Source organism: Rhincodon typus, chromosome 6 (genome assembly GCF_021869965.1).
Source record: "Rhincodon typus isolate 14 chromosome 6, sRhiTyp1.1, whole genome shotgun sequence".
Lineage (NCBI taxonomy): Eukaryota > Metazoa > Chordata > Chondrichthyes > Orectolobiformes > Rhincodontidae > Rhincodon > Rhincodon typus.
Genome location: NC_063337.1, coordinates 1987051 through 2009753, shown reverse-complemented (window position 1 = coordinate 2009753; position 22703 = coordinate 1987051). Strand labels below are relative to the sequence as shown.

Below are 22703 nucleotides of genomic sequence, written 5' to 3'. Positions count from 1 at the left end.
CTCCTGCTCCTATTTCCTGTTTCTTAAAAGCCACTTTACTGGGGCTGTTTAGAGAAATTTGTGGCCTCCAGCTTGATTTGAAAATATCACCTACAAACATTGAAATGCTGAATGTGGTCATGTTAACCTCTAATGTTGAGTAATAGTAAAATTACTAATGGGTATTTCCTCTTTTGCGAGTGTCTCTTAACATTAAGGCTGTAACTGGAGCATGATCAGCAGTCGCCGTGTGCAGTCAATCAACTTTTTCTTCCCCCCGCCCCCCGTAAAAGTGATGGGTGCGGTCAGTATATCAGCAGACAGCAGTGCTGACGTGACACAGCTGCTCAAAAGAAATGTGTAATCGTTGAGTTTGCTGCATCCAAAAATGCAAAAATTAATATAGAGAGAAATTACAACACTGAGCATTTAAAGTAGCATGTGGGAGAGTATCTTATCATGATGAACCCAGCGAGGAGGGCCAATAATTGAGGGTTCCCTGAATTGAACGCTGAAAAGATATCTCCAGAATTTCATTTGTGGAATCTTTGGGGGAAAATTTGATAGCACCTGAGAAAAGGTTTGGGATAACGATGTGCAATTAACCCATATCTGTTTGCTTTGAATGTAGGCAGACTCTGTGCTGTCCCCTCATTTATCTTTGGTTCCATGTTGCAGCCATTTAAATGTGCTGCTGAGTGGCTGACCACCTGAGCAGAGGTACAAAATAGTGAGATACTAGAATGAGTACAGGTAGTTCTGCTATAATGCATGATTTGTAACACAAATTAGCTGTGACGCGATTGATGAATAGTGTATGCTGTTTGGATAATGCAAACTTTTTGCTGTACAGATATAGTGATTTCCCTATAACGTGATTTTCTGTAGCGCAAGGTCAGACAAAAGAATGCAACTATCACGTTAAAGGAGAGCTAGCTGTGTAGGATAGCCTGTACTACTTTTAAGGCCCAGCCTGCAAGGCAAGGATTGTGTTTTGGCTCGAACAGGTTCTAGAAGTCATTATAGAAATGAGTTTGATTTGGGAAGGACTCGGCACAATATGGAGAGAGTGGACTCCAAGGTTTGCTGATTCAGTCCTAGAATCTTTGGTGCAGGAAATGGACAAGAAGAGATATCCCCTCTATGTGTAAGGGGCTAGAAACTTTTTAAAAAACAGCAAATTCTAAGAAGAGCATGAACATGGGAATGGGAGGAGGCCATTTCGCCCTTTGAACCTGTTCCTTTATGTAGTGAGATCATGGCTGATCTATGACCTAACACACTATGTGCTGATTTCCCCAAATGCCTTAATACCTTTTTGCCCTTTTATCCTGTTAATGATTTTTGTTAAAAAAATGAACGAGAAGTGTAGAGCTCTTGGTTGTAATCTTTAAGCACTCCTTAGATATAGAAGTGGTACCAGAATTGCAAATGTTACATTTGTTTTAAAAATTGGTTTATAATGTAAAGACTGTATGTTTTAGTTTTCTTTATTCCTGATTGTGGTCCGAAAGGAAGAAACAGGATTGTTTGAAAGATTCCCGTGCATTTAAAAGCAAGTAACCTGATACTAATTCTACATACTGTTTACAAAATTGGTAGTTCAAAATGAAAGCCTTTTTTGGTATTCATTTTGTGGGATGTGGGCGTCGCTGGCTGGCCAGCATTTCTTCCCCATCCCTAGTTGCCCATGAGAAGGTGGTGATGAGCTGCCTTCTTAAACTGCTGCAGTCCTCCTGCTGTAGGTTGACCCACAATGCCATTAGGGAGGGAGTTCCAGGATTTTGACCCAGCGACAGTGAAGGAGCGATGATATATTTCCAAGTTCGGATGGTGAGTGACTTGGAGGTAGTGGTGTTCCCATATGTCTGATGCCCTTGTCCTTCTAGATGGAAGTGGTCGTGGGTTTGGAAGGTGCTGTCTGAGGATATTTGGTGAATTTCTGCAATGCATCTTGTAGATGGTACACACTGCTGCTACTGAGCACCTGTGGTGGAGGGAGTGGATGCATGTGGATTAAGTGCCACTCAAGTGGGTGCTTTGTCCTGGATGGTGTCAAGCTTCTTGAGTGTTGTTGAGGCTGCCCCCATCCAGGCAAGTGGTGAGTATTCCATCACACTCCTGACTTGTGCCTTATAGATGGTGGACAGGCTTTGAGGAGTCAGGAGGTGAGTTAATCGCTGCAGTATTCCCAGCTTCTGGCCTGCTTTTGTAGCCACTGTATGTGTGGTGAGTCCAGTTGAATTTCAGGTCAATGATAGCACTCAGGATATTGATAGTGGGGGATTCGGTGATGGTAACACCATGGAATATTAAGGGACGGTGGTTAGATTGCCTCTTGTTGGTGATGGTCATAGCCTGGCATCTGTATGGTGTGAATGTCACTTGTCAGTTGTCAGGATATTGTCCAGATCTTGTCGCATTTGAACGTGGGGCTGCTTCAGTATCTGAGGAGTCAGAAATGGTGCTGAACATTGTGTGGTCATCGGTGAACATTCCCACTTCTGACCTTATGATAGAGGGAATGTCATTGATAAAGCAGGTGAAGATGGTTGGGCCTAGGGCATTACCCTGAGGAATTCCTGCAGAGGTTTCCTGGAGCTGAGATGACTGACCTCCAACAATCACAATCATCTTCCTATGTGTCAGGTATTACTCCAACTATCGGAGAGTTTGCCCCCTGATACCCATGGATTCTAGTTTTGCTAGGGCTCCTTGATACCACACCCAGTCGAATGCAGCCTTGATGTCAAGGGCTGTCACTCTCACCTCACCTCTATAATTCAGCTCTTTTGTCCATGTTTGAACCAAGGCTGTAATGAGGTCAGGAGCTGAGTGGCCCTGGCGGAACCCACACTGGGCGTCACTGAGCAGGTGCTGCTTGATAGCACTGTTGATGACACCTTCCGTCACTTTACTGATGATCGAGAGGAGACTGATGGGGCGGTAATTTGCCAGATTGGATTTGTCCTGCTTTTTGTCTACAGGACATACTTGGGCAATTTTCCACATTGTCAGGAAGATACCAGTGTTGTAACTGTACTGGAAGAGCTTGGTGAGGGGAGCAGTAAGTTCTGGAGCACAAGTCTTCAGTACTATTGCCGGAATGTTGTGAGGGCCTGTAGCCTTTGCAGTATCCAGTTTCTTGATATCACGTGGAGTGAAACGAATTGGCTGAAGATTGATATCTGTGATGCTGGGGACCACTGGAGGAGGCCGAGATGGATCATCCACTTGGCATTACTGGCTGAAATATGGTGCAAATACTTCAGCCTTATCTTTTGCCCTGATTTGCTGGGCTCTTCCATCATTACCTCCTTCTCCTCCAGTGAGTTGTTTAATTGTCCACCACCATTCACGACTGGATGTGGTAGGACTGCAGAGCTTACATCTGATCCGTTGGTTGTGAGATCGCTTAGCTCTGTCTATCACTTGCTGCTTTCGCTGTTTGGCGAGCAAGTAGTCCTGTTTGGTGGCTTCGCCAGATTGATACCTCATCTTCAGGTAAGCCTGCTGCTCCTGGCATGCCCTCCTGCACTCTCCATTGAACCAGGGTTGATCCCCTGGCTTGATGGTAATGGTTGAGTGGGGGATATGCTGGGCCATGAGGTTACAGATTGTGCTGAAGTACAATTTTCTTAGAAGACAGAGGGTAGCAGTGGAAGGGTGTGTTTCTGAATGGAGGGCTGTGACTAGTGGTGTTCCTCAGGGATCAGTGTTGGGACCTTTGCTGTTTGTAATATATATAAATGATTTGGGGGAAAATGTAACTGGTCTGATTAGTAAGTTTGCCGATGACACAAAGGTTGGTGGAATTGTGGGTAGCGATGAGGACCGTCAAAGGATTAGAGATATAGGTCAGTTGGTGACTTGGGCAGTGAGATGGCAGATGGAGTTTAATCCAGAAAAATGTGAGGTAATGCATTTTGGAAGGTCTAATCCGGATGGAAAATATACAGTAAATGGCAGAGCCCTTCAGAGTACTGATAGGAAGAGGGATCTGGGTGTACAGGTACACAGGTCACTGAAAGTGAAGAAGGTAGGCAACAAGGCATACGGCATGCTTGCCTTCATTGGCCGGGACATTGAGTTTAAAAATTGTCAGGTAATGTAGCTTTATAAAACCTTTGGCCGCATTTAGAATATTGTGTTCAATTCTGGTCGCCATACGACCAGAAGGATGTGGTGGCTTTGGAGGGGGTACAGAAAAGATTTACCAGGATGTTGCCTGGTATGGAGGGCATTAGCTATGAGGAGAGGTTGGAGAAACTTGGGTTGTTCTCACTAGAACGACAGAGGTTGAGGGGCAACCTGATGGAGGTCTACAAGATTATGAAGGGCATGGACAGAGTGGGCAGTCAGAAACTTTTTCCCAAGGTGGAAGGGTCAGTTACCAGGGGCCATAGGTTTAAGGTGCAAGGGGCAGGGTTTAAAGGTAATGTACAAAGCAAGTTTTTTTACGCAGAAGGTGGTGAGTGCCTGGAACTAGCTGCCGTGGGAGGTAATGGAAGTCGTGACTTTTAAAGGTCATCTTGACAAATACATGAATAAAATGGGAATAGAGGGATACGACCCCCGGAAGGATCGGGGGTTTTGGTTGTGACTGGTAGCATGTCGGTGCAGGCTTGGAGGGCCGGAGGGTCTGTTCCTGTGCTGTAATTTTCTTTGTTCTTTGTTCTTTGTTCTTTGTTCTTTGTTCTTTGTTCTTTGTTCTTTGTTCTTAATTCTGCTGCTGCTGTTGATGGCCCACAGCGCCTCATGGATGCCCAGTCTTGAGTTGCAACATCTGTGCAAAGTCTGTCCCATTTAGCATGGTGATAGTGCCACACAAGATGATGGAAGTTATTCTCAATGTCAAGGTGGGACTTCAACTCCACAAGGACTGTGTGATGGTCACTGTTATTGATACTATCATGGACAGATGCAACTGCAGCTGGCGGATTAGTAAGGATGAGGTCAAGTACGTCGTTCCCTCACTACCTGCTGCAGACCCAGTCTAGCAGCTATGTCTTTCAGGACCCGACCAGCTCGAACAGTAGTCCTGCTGCCGAACCGCTCTTGGTGGTGAACATTGAAATCCCCCACCCAAAATACATTTTGTGCCGCTGCCATCCTCAGTGCATCCTCCAAGTGTTGTTCAACATGGAGGAGTACCGATTCATCACCTGAGGGAGGACGGTATGTGGTAATCAGCAGGAGGTTTTCTTGCCCATGTTTAACCTGAAGCCAGCGAGGTCCGGCATCAATGTCGAGGACTCCTAGAGCAACACCCTCCCAACTGTATACCACTGTGCTGCCACCTCTGCTGGGTCTGTCCTGCCATTGGAATAGGACATTCCTAGGGATGGTGATAGTGTCTGGGACGTAGCCATGCTCTCCGAATCATATCTTACAGACAATATCAGGCTGTCGCTTAACTAATATGTGAGACCGCTCTCTCAACTTTGACACTAACCCCCAGATGTTAGTGAGAAGGACTTTGCAGGGTTGACAGGACTGTTTCTGCTGTTGTCTTTTCTGGTGCCTAGGTTGATGCCAGGTGATGCCTAGTTTCCAGATGAACTGAAGCCAATGGGTGTACACAAATGGAGCTTTGCTTATAACAAATAACTGAATAGCCAGTGGACTAGTGACCAGTTATTGATGACAAAAGCCTGCAAACAATTGTGTGATTGGTTCCCAGTTGGCTGAACAGTTTAGGGTATAAGTGTTCTCACAGAAGCGATTGGATCTGTGCAAAGGCAGATGTCTCTCTTTCTCTGCGGTAAAAAGCATCTCAGACCTGAAGGTAGGCATGTTTTATGGTTGCTGTAAGCTATGATTTTATAAGTGTGATTCAGCCACCCTGGACCTTCTATAAGCAGGTGAGAGTATCTGGAGAAGGAGAATCAAAAGAGCGGCATGTCCAGACAAAACAAAAAGACCATCTCAGTGGACCCTGTGAGCAAGGACCACTGATCTATCAACCCAGTCTTTTCCTCTGCCCATTTTGTGTGTGTCACTACCCTGAGAGAAGAAATTCGTCCTCATCTCATTCTTAAATGTATGACCCATTATTCTGAGATTATGCCCTTTATTCCCTCTTGCACAAAGGGAAACATCATTTCTGTATCTACCTTGTTGAGTCCCCTAAGAATATTTCCATAAGGTTACCTCTTATTCTTCTATATTCCAACAAATAGAGGCCCAACCTACTCAACCTCTCCTCCTCAGACAGTCCCTCCATACCTGGTATCAGCCTAGTGAACCTTCTCTGCATTGCCTCCAATGGCAGCATATCTTTTTTTAGATTAGCCCAAAACTGTTCACAGTATTCCAGCTGTGGTCTGACTGGTGCCTTGTACAATTTTAGGAAAGCTGCCCTAATTTTATACTCCATGTCCTTTGAAATAAAGACCGTTTGCCTTCCACATTACCCACAGAACTTGGATGCTAGACTTTTATGATACATGAACAAACATTCCCAAATCCTTCTGTTCTGTAACTTGCTGTAGTCTTCTCAATTTCAATAATATTCAGCTCCTCTATTCTTCCTGCCAAACTGCATGACCTCCCATTTCCCTATATGCTATTCCTTCTGCCAAGATTTTGCCCATTTGCTTAAACTGTCTATATCACTCTGCAGACTCTGACATGCACCGTTTGCCCTCTCGCCTATATTTGTGTCATTTATAAACTTGTAAACAAGTGTTTATTGACTAGATTTTCTTTTAAGTCTGTAGCAGGCAGACTGCCAAGTTCCCTTTTTACAATATTATTTTTCATTTTACTAACTTCTTGGCAAAAGTGTTTTTTTAAAATACCAAAGCATGGAACATTTTTAAATAGTAAATCAGGTAGGGATGTGTGGTTGGGGAAGTGATGGTGATGTCGCAGTGTTTCAATTACCCTAGAATGACTGCAGTTTGTTTTGACAGATTGCTGATTAAATTTATTTGCTTTGGGAACTAAGGTCTAATTTTCATTACAGAGCACAATCTGTTTCCCCTTTCTCACTCTTCAGAATATACTCAGTGCTATGGAAACAAGAAGTTAGTGATGACTTAGTAACGAGTAGCCACCTGAATTCAGCGTTTTAATGCCTCCTTTTTAGACATTTGCTACTTTGCTTTGATTCACTTGCCTCTCATCTAGTTAGGAAGGCTGAAACCGATGCCAATTTCTGTAACATGGGAAGTAAAAAAAACTGTTTTCTTTCATTTGTAGCAAGTAATCTGGATTTTATGGCAATCTGAACAAATTGAATGTATTCATAAATATCCAAGACAGCTACAGAAAAATCAATGAAATGACAATTATAATCCTAAACTAATGACTCCGATTGGGTGACCACTTTGCAGAAATCCTATGTTCTATCTGCAAAAGTAACCCTGAGCTTGCAGTTGCCGGCCACTTCAATACACCACCGCGTTCTTTGGCCAACGTTTCCTTAAGATATAAAAGCAGAATTAGGCCATTGGGTCTGCTCCCCCATTTGATCATGGCTGATATTTCTCATCCCCATTCTACTGCCTTCTTCCTGTAACCCTTGATCCTTTTACTAATCAAGAACCTATCTATCCCTGTCTTAAAGAACTCAGTGACTGGCCTCCAGAGTCTTTTGCGGCAGTGAGTTCCACAGATTCACCAGCCTCTGGCTGAAGAAACTCAACCACATCTCAGTTCTAAGGGGTCATCCCTTCACTCTGAGACTTTCTGGAGTTTGCACATGTCTTCGTGGGTTTCCACCAGGTGTTCCGGTTTCCTCCCACAGTCCAAAGATGTGCAGGCTAGGTGAATTGGCCGTGCTAAATTTCCCATAGTGTTCAGTAGTGTGTAGATTAGGTGGGTTACAGGGGAAAGGAGTAAGGATGGGTCTGGGTGGGATGCTGTTCGGAGGGACGGTGTGGACTTGTTGGGCCAAAGGGCCTGTTTCCACTCTGTAGGGATTCTATGATTCTACAAAAGGAGTAAACCTCCAACAAAAGGCAATGTTTATCCCGGCTGAAAGTGACTAGGAGAGAGATTTAAGGGACTCTGGCAAAGATGCAGATAGTAGAAACTAATGAAATATTGCTAGAATGTTAACTGGTCAATGTAGTGTGGTGGTGTTTTGTTCACTCAGACAATATTCTATTTTATTCCACAATTTTGAATTGCTGTGGCAACATGTAGTAAGGGCGTGGAATGCCCTGCCTGCAAAAATAGTAGACTCGCCCACTTTAAGGGCATTTAAATGGTCATTGGATAAACATATGGATGATAATGGAATAGTTTAGGTTAGATGGGTTTCAGATTGGTTTCACAGGTCGGTGCAACATCGAGGGCTGAAGGGCCTGTACTGCACTGTAATGTTCTATGTTCTATGTTCTATGAGCTTTTAAATGCATGTTGTTATCTGGAATTGTGCGTTGTGATGATAGAAGTTTTAAAGTTTTGTTCCTTATGTCTGATCAGGAAAATCTGCTTTCACTGCCTAACTTTTGGTGTGTGTTGGAGGCTTCGCAAGTTTATGCTCACACTGTTTGGCTGCTTTATAAATGCACCTTCCTCCGCCATTAAATACTAGAGTTGGCCACGAGCATGGGTTTTCTGGCCTAGAGGCAGGAATTGCTATCCAAACATCTAATGTAGTGCCCATGTTCAAAAGAGACAAAGCCAGCATTGTAACAAATACAAATCAATTAGGTTGATTTTCATTCATGTAAAATAATCGAATTAATTTTCTACAGCTCGCTTGATGACCATCTGTAAATCAATAGAACAGCTAACAGCAGTTGGCATGAGCTGATTCTGCATGTCCACCAGTATTGACTATAAGAAGCCCTATGATATGATGTACATTAACTGTCAAGAAGTGTTTCATAAAATTTGACACAAATTATTAAATAACCTAAAGGAAATTGAGATTCAGCTGTACAGACATGAAACAGTGCGTGAAACATACCCCATGAACGAATAGTTTGGGTGGAATGTTTTATAAACAAGTCACTGGCTGATTTTTAAAAGAATAAATCTGTTATAATTGATCATACCTCAAGCATAAAGTAGTAATTGTGGTCAAGCTTTTCATTTGCTTTGAGTGTATTATGTCAGCTGTGTGTTGGCTGGGGGCGTTCTCCACTCTAAGTTGTGATGTGGAGGTGCTGGTGTTGGACTGGGATAGATGGAGTGAGAAGTCACGCAACACCAGATTATAGTCCAACAGGTTTATTTGAAATTACAAACTGTCAGAGCAGTGCTCCTTCTTCAGATGAAGTCATTATTTTACAGAAGGGCAGAAGATTGGCCCTGGTGTCCTGTCAAATACTTATTGCTCAATCAACATCACAAAAACAGATTGGTCATTTTCATCCAGAGGTAGTAAGAACTGCCGATGCTGGATTCGGGGATAACACAGTGTGGAGCTGGAGGAGCACAGCAGGCCGGGCAGCATTAGAGGACCAGGAAAGTTTCAAATGGGTCTGAAGAAGAGTCCTGACCCGAAACGTCAACTTTCCTGCTCCTCTGATGCTGCCTGACCTGCTGTGCTCCTCCAGCTCCACACTGTTATCTTGGTCATTATCATGTTTACAGGAGTTAGCTGTATGTTGAGCTTGCTGCCATGTTTCCTACATTACAACACAGGCTGCACTTCAAAAGTGCTTCCTTTGTTGAAAACGCTTTGAAAAATCCAGCGGTTATGGAAAGTACAATTATAAGTGGAAGTCTTTCTTTATTTTTATTAGGAGTCAGCCTTGTATTGTCCTTTGTAAACAGACCAAATATCAGAGAGGCATACCCTTCCTTGAAAGATATCAGTCGGTTTTAAAGTACCATTAGTATTTATAAATGATCAGATTGTATTAAATTTTGCAGCTTGTTCCTTAGAAGTTTGTTTGAAGTTTTTTTGTTTTCCCCTTTGCAGGGTTTGCTTAAGTACCTTGAGAAGTGCTTCTCCGACCTGAAGCACAGAGGTGTTGTGGTTGGATATGACACTCGAGGTCAAGAGACCACGAGCTGTAGCAGCAAGAGGTAAGTGCTGTTCAAAATTTCCACACCATACAACAAGCTGTATCATTGCTTTCTTCTCTAAATGGAAATCCAGAAGCCAAAATTACTTTATTTTTTAGATTGCCAATTGTAGGTCAAGTTCATTTAATTCCATTAAATGGATTTCCAATTATTAGGCTTCCAAATTTTAAATGTGACAAAAAGGGCTGGGTCATTGAGCCCCTCGAGCCTATTCTGCCCACTCATTGAGTTGCTGGCTATCCGCTATTGATCCACATCCCTTCAAACCTTTGGACGACAAAAATCTATCAGTATTGGATTTAATCTTGCAAAGTGCACAATAGTAGTGTAGTTTCCACTTTAAAATAACTTCAATCTAAGTGAACTTTTTTTTGGTGTGGTATGTTGAGTGACTGGCTGAATCTCATTGAAAGTTTCATAAGACAGGTTGTGATCTGATGGTTAATGATATGAAAATTTATTTTCTTACCGTTTGCTAAAGACTTGCCCAGTTGACTGCTGCGGTCTTCCTTGGAAAGGATATACCTGTGTATCTGTTTTCTACATATGTGCCAACACCATTTGTGGTAAGAATTGGTTGTATTTACAGTAAATCCATCTGATTCTCTGATACTGTCAACCCTGGATTGGCAGAAAGCATTCTTAATAAATCTGATATGAGATTCTAGAGAAAAGCTTTAAACTTGGAACGTGGGGGAGTTTATGTAGCACATTAGTTCCAATGCTGAGCTTTCAGTTCCAGTCTAATCCATTTCATAAAGAAGACAACCTACACTGAATTACTTTACATCACTTTAACAATGTTATCCACTTCCTGGTGGAGGTGATCTCATGGCATTTTACTGACTGGCAATCTTACTCCAGGCAATTTATTTTTCATAGTGGAATATTGTTGCACTGACGGCTTTGCTGCAGAAAACAATCTTGTTGGAGTAGCATATAGGGGATATTTGACTTGAAATCTCATGACACTATCTGATCTGGGAGTGCTCTAGTTTATTGTTTAAAAAGGGGTACATACTCGGCCATGTTTCTATAAACAAACTCTCCCATGGTTTCTTTGACACAGAATTCACTGCAGAGAAATAGACCAGTTAACCAGTTGTTTTGTGTTTATGCTGCACACAATTTATGCTGCCCACAGGCTTTTTTTTTTCACCCCTTGTCATCTCACCTTATCAGCATATATTTCAATCCTTTTCTCCCTGTGTTTATCAAGCTTCCTGTTTTAATTTATTTATGCCACACTTTTCTGCCTATCTTGTGGTAGTAAGTTCTATATTCTCATCACTTTCTGACGATGTTTCTCCTGAATTTCTTCTTAATAGCGCTGTATTCAAAGTCCTTTCTTCCTAGGCAGGAGATGAAGGAACGTCTTGTTTCTTGAAGCAGGGAATCAGTAGATGGTGGTAATGAGACAAAGTAAAGGTTCGTGACAGAATAACCATGACATTGAATGCACAGGCCTGATGAGTCAAATGACATTTTTACACCCTTGACTTGCAGCTTACTGTTTGTAGAGTTCATTCTGGAACTAAGAGTAGGCGCCCTTTCTATCCAAACTCTGCATTCCTATCAGGCTATCAGGCCCTAATCAAAAACAGGCTCACAGCCACGAGCAGAATACTTTCAAAGTTCAAAAGCAAACTCAGGCACCTGAAAATCTGAAGTAAAAGCAGAAAATGCTGGAAATACTGAACAGGTCAGGTGGAGAGAGGAAGAGTTGATGTTTCAGGGTGTTCATCGGCAGTTCAACCAGAATTAATGCTATGTTACTGCTTTCTTTAACTCACTTATTTGTTTCTGGTGCATTTTATTTGGTGGGAAAGCCTCAGGGGTAAATTGAGAGGTGGAGTGTAATTAATCAGTCAACTAGCCATCTATTGACTGACATTTCTTTTTCCTTCTAGCCATATGCTGTTAAGCAGCTTCATGTTGCAGCTGGTGTGATGATTACTGCTTCACATAATCCCAAACAAGACAATGGATACAAGGTACAGTGTGGTGTATGGCTAATAAATTTATAAAGTGCTTTGTGCACTATTTGGGAGTATCAATGTATTATGTTTTACACACCACCTTGTGGACTATAGCTATGAAAGGTCAAAACAGAAAAAGCCAAATCTTGCTTCATTGGTTGTTGTGGTAGTGGGGAAAAATGAGATGATTCTAGATCAGTTCGCTAGCTGCATCTGGACATGGTGAATTTAAATTGCAGAGCCGAACTGTGTTAACACTGTCATCTCTCTGTTGTTTTAGCAGTGGTTTGACAGTTATAAACATGTGAATTAGGAGCCAGGGTAGGCGATTTGTCTCCTCAGGCCTGCTCTGCCGTTCAATAAGATTGTGGTTGATCTGATTGTAGCCTCAACCCCATGTTTCTGCCAACTGCCAATGACATGGTTTTCAATTAAGAATCTAAAGTTAATGTATCCCTGCTTTAAATATGTTCAATGACTCTGCCTGTACCACTCTTTCTAGGTACCATGAAATTCACTTTTAAAGACTTGCTGTCTCCGATCATGCAGATGTTTGACACTTAATTTGGCATTTTTTCAAAATATTCTTTTTATATTTTAAATAAATGTATACGTAAACTTGTCATGGTGTAATTGCTCCTTCCAACTTCACATTATATTTCCATATTAATGGAAAGTGTTTTTAAGATTGAGAACAAAGTGTACAAGTTTAGAATTCTCCCTCTGCAGATCTCAGTCCCGTTATTCCCTGCTTCAGCTGAAGACGATACTTGATCTTAACTGTAAAGTGGATTTAATAAAACAGAGCTGCAGATGCTGAAAATCAAACAAAAACAGAAAATGCTGAAAAACCTCAGCAGATCTGGTAGCATCTGTGCAGAGAAATCAAAGTTAACATTTTGGGTCCAGAACTTGTAGAAGGGTCACTGGACCCGAAACATTAACTCTGATTTCTCTCCACAGATGCAGCCAGACCTGCTGAGATTTTCCAGCAATTTCTGTTTTTGAAAAGTGGATAAGTTCAGTAATACCAGTTAGATTTCTTCCTCCATTCTCACAAAAGTGAGCATTCTCATGCCTTCAAAAATAAAACAAAGTAGCCTTACCACAATAGTGAATAGGCATTTTGTAAGCTGTTTATTTAGAGTTGTTGATACATTGTCTACTTGTGGACTACCAACTTTCGTTAATATCTTTCCTGTAAAATTTAGGAATTTCTGTAGATTATAGCTCTGCCCTTGCTTGTCTGCCTGCAAGAAGACTACACTGAGTGCTTCCACAACTGACCTTGAACTGGACTGTCTGATTTACCATTGAACAGTCTGGAAATTTCTGAAATTATGAAAAACTGGCATCAAAGTCACTTTGGAAAAAAGTCTTGTAATTACTTCTTTAAATTTTAAGAGCTATTCATCAAAGTGAAACCAAGCATCTAGTTTGATCCGTGGTCTGACCCCACGTCACTCAAGGTGTCTTTGTCATCCTCAGAACACTTCTGGTAATGGGACTGAAAAGAAACTAAGACTTTATTTTTGAAGTCAGGGCAAATAACGATAAAATGACTTTGTGCCTTTCACTAGAAAGCAGAAAGATAAAAGTATATTCCCTCCCTTCCATAACCAGATACTCTGAGTCAAAACTCGAACAAGAACATTCTTTTTCTGTTCCTTTCTGGCAGGTTTACTGGGAAAATGGAGCTCAAATTGGATCTCCTCATGATAAGAGAATCTTGGAGAGTATTGAAGAAAGTTTGGAACCCTGGCAGGCATCGTGGAATGCAAAATTGCCTGATGTTAGTCCTTTGCGGCATGACCCTCTGGATGAAGTCTGTGCACTATATACAGAGGATCTGAAAAAGCTGTGCTTCTACAGGTTAGAGCTTAGGACTTCCTGCCTTGTATGGGCACAATTAATGGAAGAAATTAATCATTATATTACTTAATGTTGTAATCCTATCTTTTAAAATCGCTTCTTATAGTATTTGTCTCACAGAAGGTGATTTCATATCTTAACTGTAAATTCTCACCCCACTTCTTTCTTTTCCTTCATTAACCTTCTAAAGTAGCTGACTGTTACTACTGATACAGATCCCCTGGTTTCATTGTATGTCAGTACGTCATGCATGTCCCACCCTTGACAGGGTAGGGTGTCAGTAGCTACTCAACAAGGGGGTGGCATCACACGTTTTCACTTAATGTCCTATGAACATGTTTCCAAGCAGTGAACATAGGACAGTGATCAGAAGGAGGAAATCTAGTGAGATGTGCCTTCTTTGAAGTACAGGGGAAATGCAGACAAATGTAGCTCCCCTACCTAGTGGCTGTTCAGAGGATATGTGCTTTGCTGGCATGGGAAATCGTGTCCACGCCAAATTGTTCTTGTGAAAATGGTAGTGAATTACCTTCTTGAATAAAGCTGAATAGTTTGTTGGCCATTTCAGAGGCCAGTTTAAAGTCAACCACAATGCTTTACCTCTGGAGGCTCATGTAGGTTAGACTGTTTAAGAACAACACATTTCCTTCCCTAATGGACTTCAGTGAACCAAATTTTTTATTTAATGACATTTTGGTAACTTTATGATCTCAATTACTGACACTATCTTTTTAATCAATGTTCCTTTAGATCCACTAGCCCAGCACCGACCTAAAGTTGGACTTTCAGTTTACTACTTCCAGTTAGATGGTAGATGTTTTTTGGATCTGACAAACACAAAAACAGAAATTGCTGCGAAACCTCACCATGTCTGGCAGCATCTATGGAGCGAAATCAGAGTTAATGTTTCAGGTCCAGTGACCCTTCCTTCCTCAGAACATTCAGATTCATTTCTTGAATCTAACATTAAGTGTATAAGTTCTGCCCTGATTTGCTTTTCCAAAATGCACCACCTCACATTTATCCAAATTAAACTCCATCTGCCACTCCTCAGCCCAGGCCCATCTGATCAAGATCATGTTTTACTCTGAGGTAACCTTCTTCGCTATCCACTACACCTCCTAATTTTGGTGTCATCTGCAAACTTACTGTCCATTACTCCTAGGGTCACTTCCAAGTCATTTATATAACTGATAAAAAGCAGTGGAACCAGCACCAATCCTTGTGGCACACCACTGGTCACAGTCCTCCAGTCTGAAAAGCAACCCTCCACCACCACCCTTTGTCTTCTACCTTTGGGCCAGTTCTGAATCCAAATAGCTAGCTCCTCCTGTATTCCATGTGATCTAACCTTGCTAACCAGTCTACCATGTGGAACATTGTTGAACGCCTTACTGAAGTCCATACAGATCACATCCACCACTCTGCACTCATCAATCCACTTTGTTACTTCAAAATACTCCATCGAGTTAGTGAGTCACGATTTCCCAAGCACAAAGCCATGATGACTATCCCTAATCAATCCTTGCCTTTCCAAGTACATATAAATCCTGTCCCTCAGGATTCCTCCAACAACTTGCCCACCACTGATGTCAGGCTCACCGATCTGCAGTTCCCTGGCTTTTCCTTGCCACCTTCTTAAATAGGGGCACCACATTAGCCAACCTCCAGTCTTCCAGCACCTCACCTGTGGCTATCGATGATACAAATATCTCAGCAAGGGGCCCAGCAATCTCTTCCCCACCTTCCCACAGAAAGGTGTGCCTGATCAGGTCTCGGGGATTTATCCACTTTTATGCATCTTAAGAAGCCCAACACCACAACTGCTGTAATATGGACGTTTTTCAAGATGTCACTATTTATTTCCCCACGTTCTGTATCTTCCATATCCTTCTCCACAGTAAATACTGATGCAAAATACTCGTTTAGTATCTCCCCCCAACTCCTGCGGTTCCACACATAGGTGACCTTGCTGATCTTTAAGGGGCCCGATTCTCTTCCCCCTAGTTACCCTTTTGTCCTTAACGTATTTGTAGAATCCTTTTGGATTTTCTTAACCCTATTTGCCAAAGCTATCTCATGTCCCCGTTTTACCCTCTTGGGTTGTTGCTCAGCAACTTAACCATTTCGACTCACATATAGGTGGACTTTCCTGGGTGTGCATTCTCCTGGATACTGGCGTATGAGTTTTCTGACTCATGTCAGAACTCCTTTGCTGTCTTGCGTCTATGTACTGGCGGCAACTACAATGGCTTGCCAGCCCGGACTTTGTAGCCATTTGACCGAGGCTGTGCTTTTTTGAGGGGTTTTGCTATGGGCTGGCCTCAGGTCCCTCTGCTCCGGATATGCCCTGCATGAGGCTCTGTGATTGCCTATATCCATGATGTTCCCCAAGCTCAGTTGGACAGATGAGGGTATCCACTTCTTTTGGGATGCCCTGTAACTCCCATGCTCCACTTGCTGCATTTTCTAATGAGAAAGCCAGTTGTAGTGCATGTTCGAAGTCCAGTGGGGCTTCAGTTAGTAGATGCTTCAGCTACAACAATAATCCGACGTACCAAACGGGGTCTTGGCATCTCATTCAGGGTCAATCCAAAATCACATGCCTCAGCCAGTTGTCTTAACCTTGTCAAAAATCCCTATGCAGATTCCCCTGGGGTTCTTGAAAAGCCAAATAAAACTGATAGTGTCTCAGGATTGTAGGAGATTTGGGGTCATAATGTTCCTTAATTAAATCCATCAACCTTTTGAAAGGTTTTAGTATCTGGTGCCTCGAGGAAAGTCAAGCTCCTGATAACGGAGAAGGCTGCAGGTCCACAGCTGTCATTTGGATAAGTAAGTGATAAGAAAGGTTTGGAGGAATATGGGCCAAGCGCAAACAGGTGGAACTAGTTTAATTTGAGATTATGTTCAGCTTGGATTGGTACCAAAGGGTCTGTTTCAGTGCTATGTCACTTTTGGGGATGGTGCCAAGAATCACTTCTTTTGCACAAAGCGTCATGGATCACTCTTGCTCCAATAAGGTTTGAGACTTTGTGTGTGGCAAGTGGTCAAATTAGAGTTTCAACATTAAGTTAATAGACTTTATGTTGTGCATGGATATTCGGGGTTATAGATGGAAGGTGTTAAGATAGAAATCAGCAATAATCTAATAAAATGGTGGAATTGGCTTGAGGGGCTGAATGGTCGTCTTCTGTTCCTAGGGGCAACTATCATGTGACATGCTGGTTTTGTACTTTAGATGGATGGTAGAATCTTTCAAGGAAGAGTAATTAGTTAAACGTGCTTGCAGTTGCAATATGTTTTATGTCTTGTGGTTATCAATGCCAAACGTGCTGGACACTACTCTGTGGGAATGGGAACTCAGTCATTTTTAACTGATCGTTCTTGATTACAAGTACAAATTAGGCACAGAACTGTTGTGCCTACTTGCAGCAAGGCCCCTACCACCCCTGGGCTCACTGAAACACCTGGTCATGTTAAGTCTTAATTTTCAAAATTCTCATTCTTATTTTCAAATCTCTCCACGGCCGTGCCTGTCCCAATCTGTACAATTTCCTCCAACCCCAGACTCTGTTATTTATGCTCCTCTAATTGACGTGTGTATTCATAGTTATAATTATTGCACCATTAACATAGAAATATAGAATGTAGGAGCAGAAGTAGGTCGTTTGGCCCTTCGAGCCTACTTTGCTATTCAATACGAGCATGTGGGCCCTGTTCCTACTTTCTTTCATTCCTTTGGTTATAAGAAAGAAGCAGCAGATATAGTTCTTACGCCTTCAGTGTTTTGGCAACAACAAGTTACCTGTGGCTGAGAATTCCACAGTCTCGCCATTCTCTGGGCGAAGAAATTCCTCCTCATCTCTGACTTTAAAAGGCCTACCCCTTGTTCTTGGACTATAACGCCTGGTTCTGGCCTTCCTGACCATTGAGAATGTCATCCTTTCTACACCTACCCTGTCTAATCCCATTAGAATTTTATAGGTTTCTGAGATTTCCCCCCTCATTTTTCTAAACTCCAATGAATATAGTCCTAACTGATCCAGTCTCTCCCCAAGCATTAGCCTCACCATCCTGTTGGTTGCCATGCCTTCACGTGCCAAGATCTTGAGTTCTGAAAGTCCTTCCCTAAACTCCTCTGCCTCTCCTTTGCTTTCTTCCTTTTAAAGTACTTCTTAATGCATACCTCTTTAACCAAGCTCTTGGTCACCTAATCTAATATCGCCTGTGGTTCTGTCATACATTGTTTTACCACGCTGCTGTGAAGTGCCTTAGGATGATTTATTATGTTTACATACGTGGTTATTCTTCTGTGGTACACTATACCATTTTATTGAATTCTTGCTTTATCAGGCTGACAGCTGCAATGATTTTGGAATGATCTGTCCAAACTGTTGCAACTTCCACTTGTAATTACAGCTAAAAAAGTTTATCTTCCACTTCCCCATTTCATGGGTCACAGCGGACATTAACTCATGCGCAAGAGTTCTAGAGATGTCTTCCTTGCTCAATTTTTATTTTCCCTTCTTATGAACACCTCCCACAAGCAGAGATTGAGAACATGCACATATTTTTGTTTTTAATTCACCGTATCTCCACATACAGCACATTCTACTTTGATAGTTCCAGTTCTATGTTAAGCAGTATACATTTAGAAAAACTAAAGGAAAGAACTTTGGGCCATCAATGTTGTGTAATCACTGTTGTGAGAGAGCAGCCAAATTGCAATTGGATTTTACAAGCAGTCTTGAGGTAAATTACCACATAATGATTTTGAGTGGGTCTAGGAAGTGGATAAGTGTTGGCCAGAACACGCTTCAGAGTGAAGAGATGACTCTTTCCAATTGATGAGGAGGAATTTGTTCAGCCATGGAATTCCTTGCCACAGAAGGCTGTGGACACCAAGTCGTTCTGTATATTTAAGACCAAGAGATAGGCTCTTGATTAGTAAGGGGTTCAAGGATTATGGGAAAAAGGCAGGAGAATGAAGTAGAGAAACACATCAGCCATGATCAAATGGCGGAGTGGGTTCAATGGGCCAAATGGCCCAATTCTGCTCTTGTATCTTATGGCCTAATATTATGGCATCATGTATGTCTACCTGTTATGTCTTTATATGATCAACTCCACCTTTGACATTGCTTTGCATCCTCAGTACCATACAAATATATCAGCTTATGACTCTCACCACAGAGTCACTAGGCCTATTCTTAATTTTCCAGTCTAAGAACAAACTGTGTGTCCATCATATAATGCTTTTCATATTCTTGTGTTTCTGCAGAATTAAATCAGGGAGGACTTGAGAGAACAATGGAATGGTTCTTTCAACCATAAACAGAGTTACATATCTGTTAACTCAACACCAGTACAGGCAGTGCTTGGGTTAGGAATGGGTACTGTTCCTTAGTATGTTTATAAGTTGATTTGTACACAAGTCCGAACACAATACAGTACAATATAAAATAACTATTCATAAGTATGAGCAAACATTCATATTTAAATGAGTATTAATATGCAACCCTTCATGAGTCAGATGGTAAAGGAAGAGTATTATTTAAATGGTGACACACTGGAAAGTGTGAATGCAGAAAGGGCTATTGGTGTCTTGTAAGCAGTTAATGAAAGTAGGCAGGCAGGTGCAGCAAGCAATTAGGAAGGCAATATTGGCCTTAATTTCAAGAGGATGAGAAGTCAAAGTAGGAATGTCTTACTGAGTTAATCAGGGCCTGAATGAGACGACACCTGGACTATTGCACACCGTTTTGATCTCCTTACCTAAGAAAGGATAGACTTGCCATCAAGGCCATGCAGTGGAGGTTTACTAAACTGTCCAATGAAAGCGATTGGTTTGACTGGGCTTGTATTTATTAGAGTGTAGGAGGATGAGCAGGAACCTGAGTTAACCATAGGAAACCTCCTAACAGGGCTGGACAGAATAGATGCAAGGAGCATGTTTCCCCTGGAAGTTGAGAACTAGGAGATAGTCTTAGGATACAGGGCAGACCATTTAGGACTGAGATGAGGAAAACTGTCTTCACTCAAAGATATTGAACCTGTGGCGTTATCTACGCTGAAGACTGTGGAAGCTCAAGAAAGAGAATTTTTTTTTAGATCTTAAAGGCGTCAAGGAATATGGGGTATTGAGATGGAGGATCAGTCATGATAATATTGAATGGCAGAGCAGGCTCAAAGGGCTAAATGGCTTATTGCTCCTAGTTTCTTTGACCTATAAACGCATCTATTTTTCTTGCTGACTGGCCGTTGTATTTCATAGAATGGTTGCAGCAGAAAAGTAAGCCATTTAGCTTCTTATTGTGTTGTTGTATCACTCCAAAGAAGTAATTCAACTGCTGCCACACTCACCTTTCCCCATTATCCTGTAAAGTTTACCTTTTCCAATAATGAACCATTTGACAGTACCTCCAACAAACTGTCAGGCAGTGTACAAATAACTTTAAATTCCCTCCCTTCCTTTTCCCCATTCTTCCTCCTTTATCTAAGGAAGGAAAGATCGCTATATTTTGAACATTCTTGAACAAATAATAATACCATGTTGATCTAACTCTGCAAGTCCTTTGATTACTGGATAGCCTACCTAGTAATGGATTATTTTATCTCTTCCTGACAAAACAAACTAATTTTGGAGATAAAAGTATCTAAAACTTTAAAGAGGATGCGATGAAAAAACTTCATTCCCATTTTTATTTAAGCATAGTGCTTGCTTACGTGCACTAACCTGCATTTCATCTCAATCCTATAGCCATTTACCTGGTTGTTCTGTAGTCTGGACAAGCTATTGTGCCTGAATGAGTGAGTAAATTTTAATCTTTTTAACTTTCTCCTACTCCTGTCTGAGATGCTGAGTTTTCTTTAGGACTTCTATCAGGAGCATGATGGAGATCGGGATGTGGCCATATAAATTCATAGCCATTTTGTTGGAACATCATGCGACACATTGAAGCACACTACAGCATGCCACTACATCATGTAGATTCACAGGTTGTGTTGACTGTTTTTATTTTAGAAAAAAGGAATAAAGGCAGCGCTCTGAAAGCTTGTAATTTTAAATAAATCTGTTGGACTGTAACCTGATGTCATGTGACTTCTGGCTTTGTCCACCCCATCCAACACTGGCATCTCCACATCATGGCTCTTTAATTCAATCCTCAGAGTATTGCACACTCAGCTGAAACATCATCCTGGTATGCATCATCTATTCTTGTACCCATTTGAGTAAAATCATTTGATTGTAACTGTATTAAATTGAGAGCATGTCTTACCCCGTTCAATGCCGAGTTGACTGATTTAAGGTGGAATGACATCAGTATGATAGTTGGCCAAGGTCCATTAATGTTATTCACCAATTCATGCTGCTGTTTTGTATTGTGGCTCTGTGATACCTGAATTGTGATTTGACAGGCTCATTTTGAGATCAATGTTTCAGGTATCTTTGAAGACCATCCATGTGACAGTTGATTATTTGCACACTGCTCCATGCCCATGATATTGTATTTGTCTGGTTTGCTCCCAAATGAATAATTATTTTAATCACATGCTTCCTGTTTTTTCAATTAATCAATCCATGCCTCACTGTTGTGACAAATATAGATTGTTCATATGGTTAGATTTCTTTTTTTCCATTTACAAGTGTGCTGCTGTGAGATGTTCAGTTGAAGTCTGATAATTACCAATAATCAGGTTCATTTAATTAAACAAATCCACTTGTTCCTTTTTCAATCCCTTGGAAAAGCTTTGGTGTTGATTTATTTGCTTTAGGTGGAGAGTTGCCTGGATGCAGAAAGTTCTTGGTTATTTCTTTCACCTTGCCCTTCTGCTGAAGGTGTAGACTCCATGTCATTCCTGTAACTTTGACACACCAGGCTGTATGCTGAATGTCAGCCTTGTCCGCAGCCACTTTGTGTTAGGAATTTGAAGACTGATCAAAGTTTGTCAAACTACTGAACAGTTTCTGTTGTAGACATTGGATAAAGATTCGTCTGAATTTTGATGTCACTGGGTTTGAATATTTTCTTGGCACTCGAGGCTCTGACGTGACATGCAGCCAGTTGGTTGAAGTATTGAAGGAAGTTTGTGCACATGACAGTTGAGGGAGAAAGGAAGCAGAGGGAAAATAACAGTCAATTGTACTCCAAGGGCTTCTATCTCCATGGTGCCTGACCTGCTGAATATTTCCTTCCAGTATAATTAATTTTTGGACTGTAATGTGCTTGAAATGTGGAAACACTGACCAATCAGTTTGTTTTCAACACGTGGTCAAAATCAAGAATGATCTGCAAAAAATTTTAATACATCATTAGAATGCTAAGTATTTCTACAATCTCATATCCTTGTAGATTATAATCAACCTATTCAAATATGTTGTAACACATGTCTGGAGTGGGAAGTCTTGAGCCCAGGCCTCCTGGCCCAGAGGTGGGGATATTATCACTTCACCATAAGACGTCATCCAAGTTTTTGTATACTGTGCAATGCAGAGTAATGAGAAATTTGACTGGGAAATTCCAGGCAGTATTTCTAGGTATACCCTGACTCAAAAGGCTGCTGTGTGATATCACATAATTCATATAGTGCAGAAGGAGGCCATCAGGCCCACCATGTCTGTATCAGCAAGGGCTCCAACACTGACTCCTGTGGGATCACACCGGACACAGACTTCCAGTCAGAAAAGCACCCCTCAACCATTACCCTCTGCTTCTTGCCACTCAGCCAATTGTGGATTAATTTGCTTGGATCCCATTGCTTTTACCTTTGTTCAGTCTCCCATGCGGGACCTTATCAAAAGCTTTGCCGAAGTCCAAGTAGACTAATTAAAAGCATTGCCATTATACCTGTTAGATAAATTCAGTCACATTGGCC

General features: G+C 41.7%; 1 protein-coding gene across 2 annotated transcripts in view; it reads left to right on the top strand.

Annotated features, from left to right (window-relative positions):
* pgm2l1 (phosphoglucomutase 2-like 1) overlaps positions 1-22703 on the top strand; it is a 97622-nt gene that overhangs the window by 29453 nt on the left and 45466 nt on the right. For both annotated transcript variants that reach the window (XM_048597968.1, XM_048597967.1), the window contains exons 3-6: positions 9866-9972; positions 10454-10538; positions 11883-11966; positions 13630-13823. In XM_048597968.1, the coding sequence (XP_048453925.1) occupies positions 9866-9972; positions 10454-10538; positions 11883-11966; positions 13630-13823 (470 nt within the window). The remainder of the gene's footprint in view (positions 1-9865; positions 9973-10453; positions 10539-11882; positions 11967-13629; positions 13824-22703) is intronic.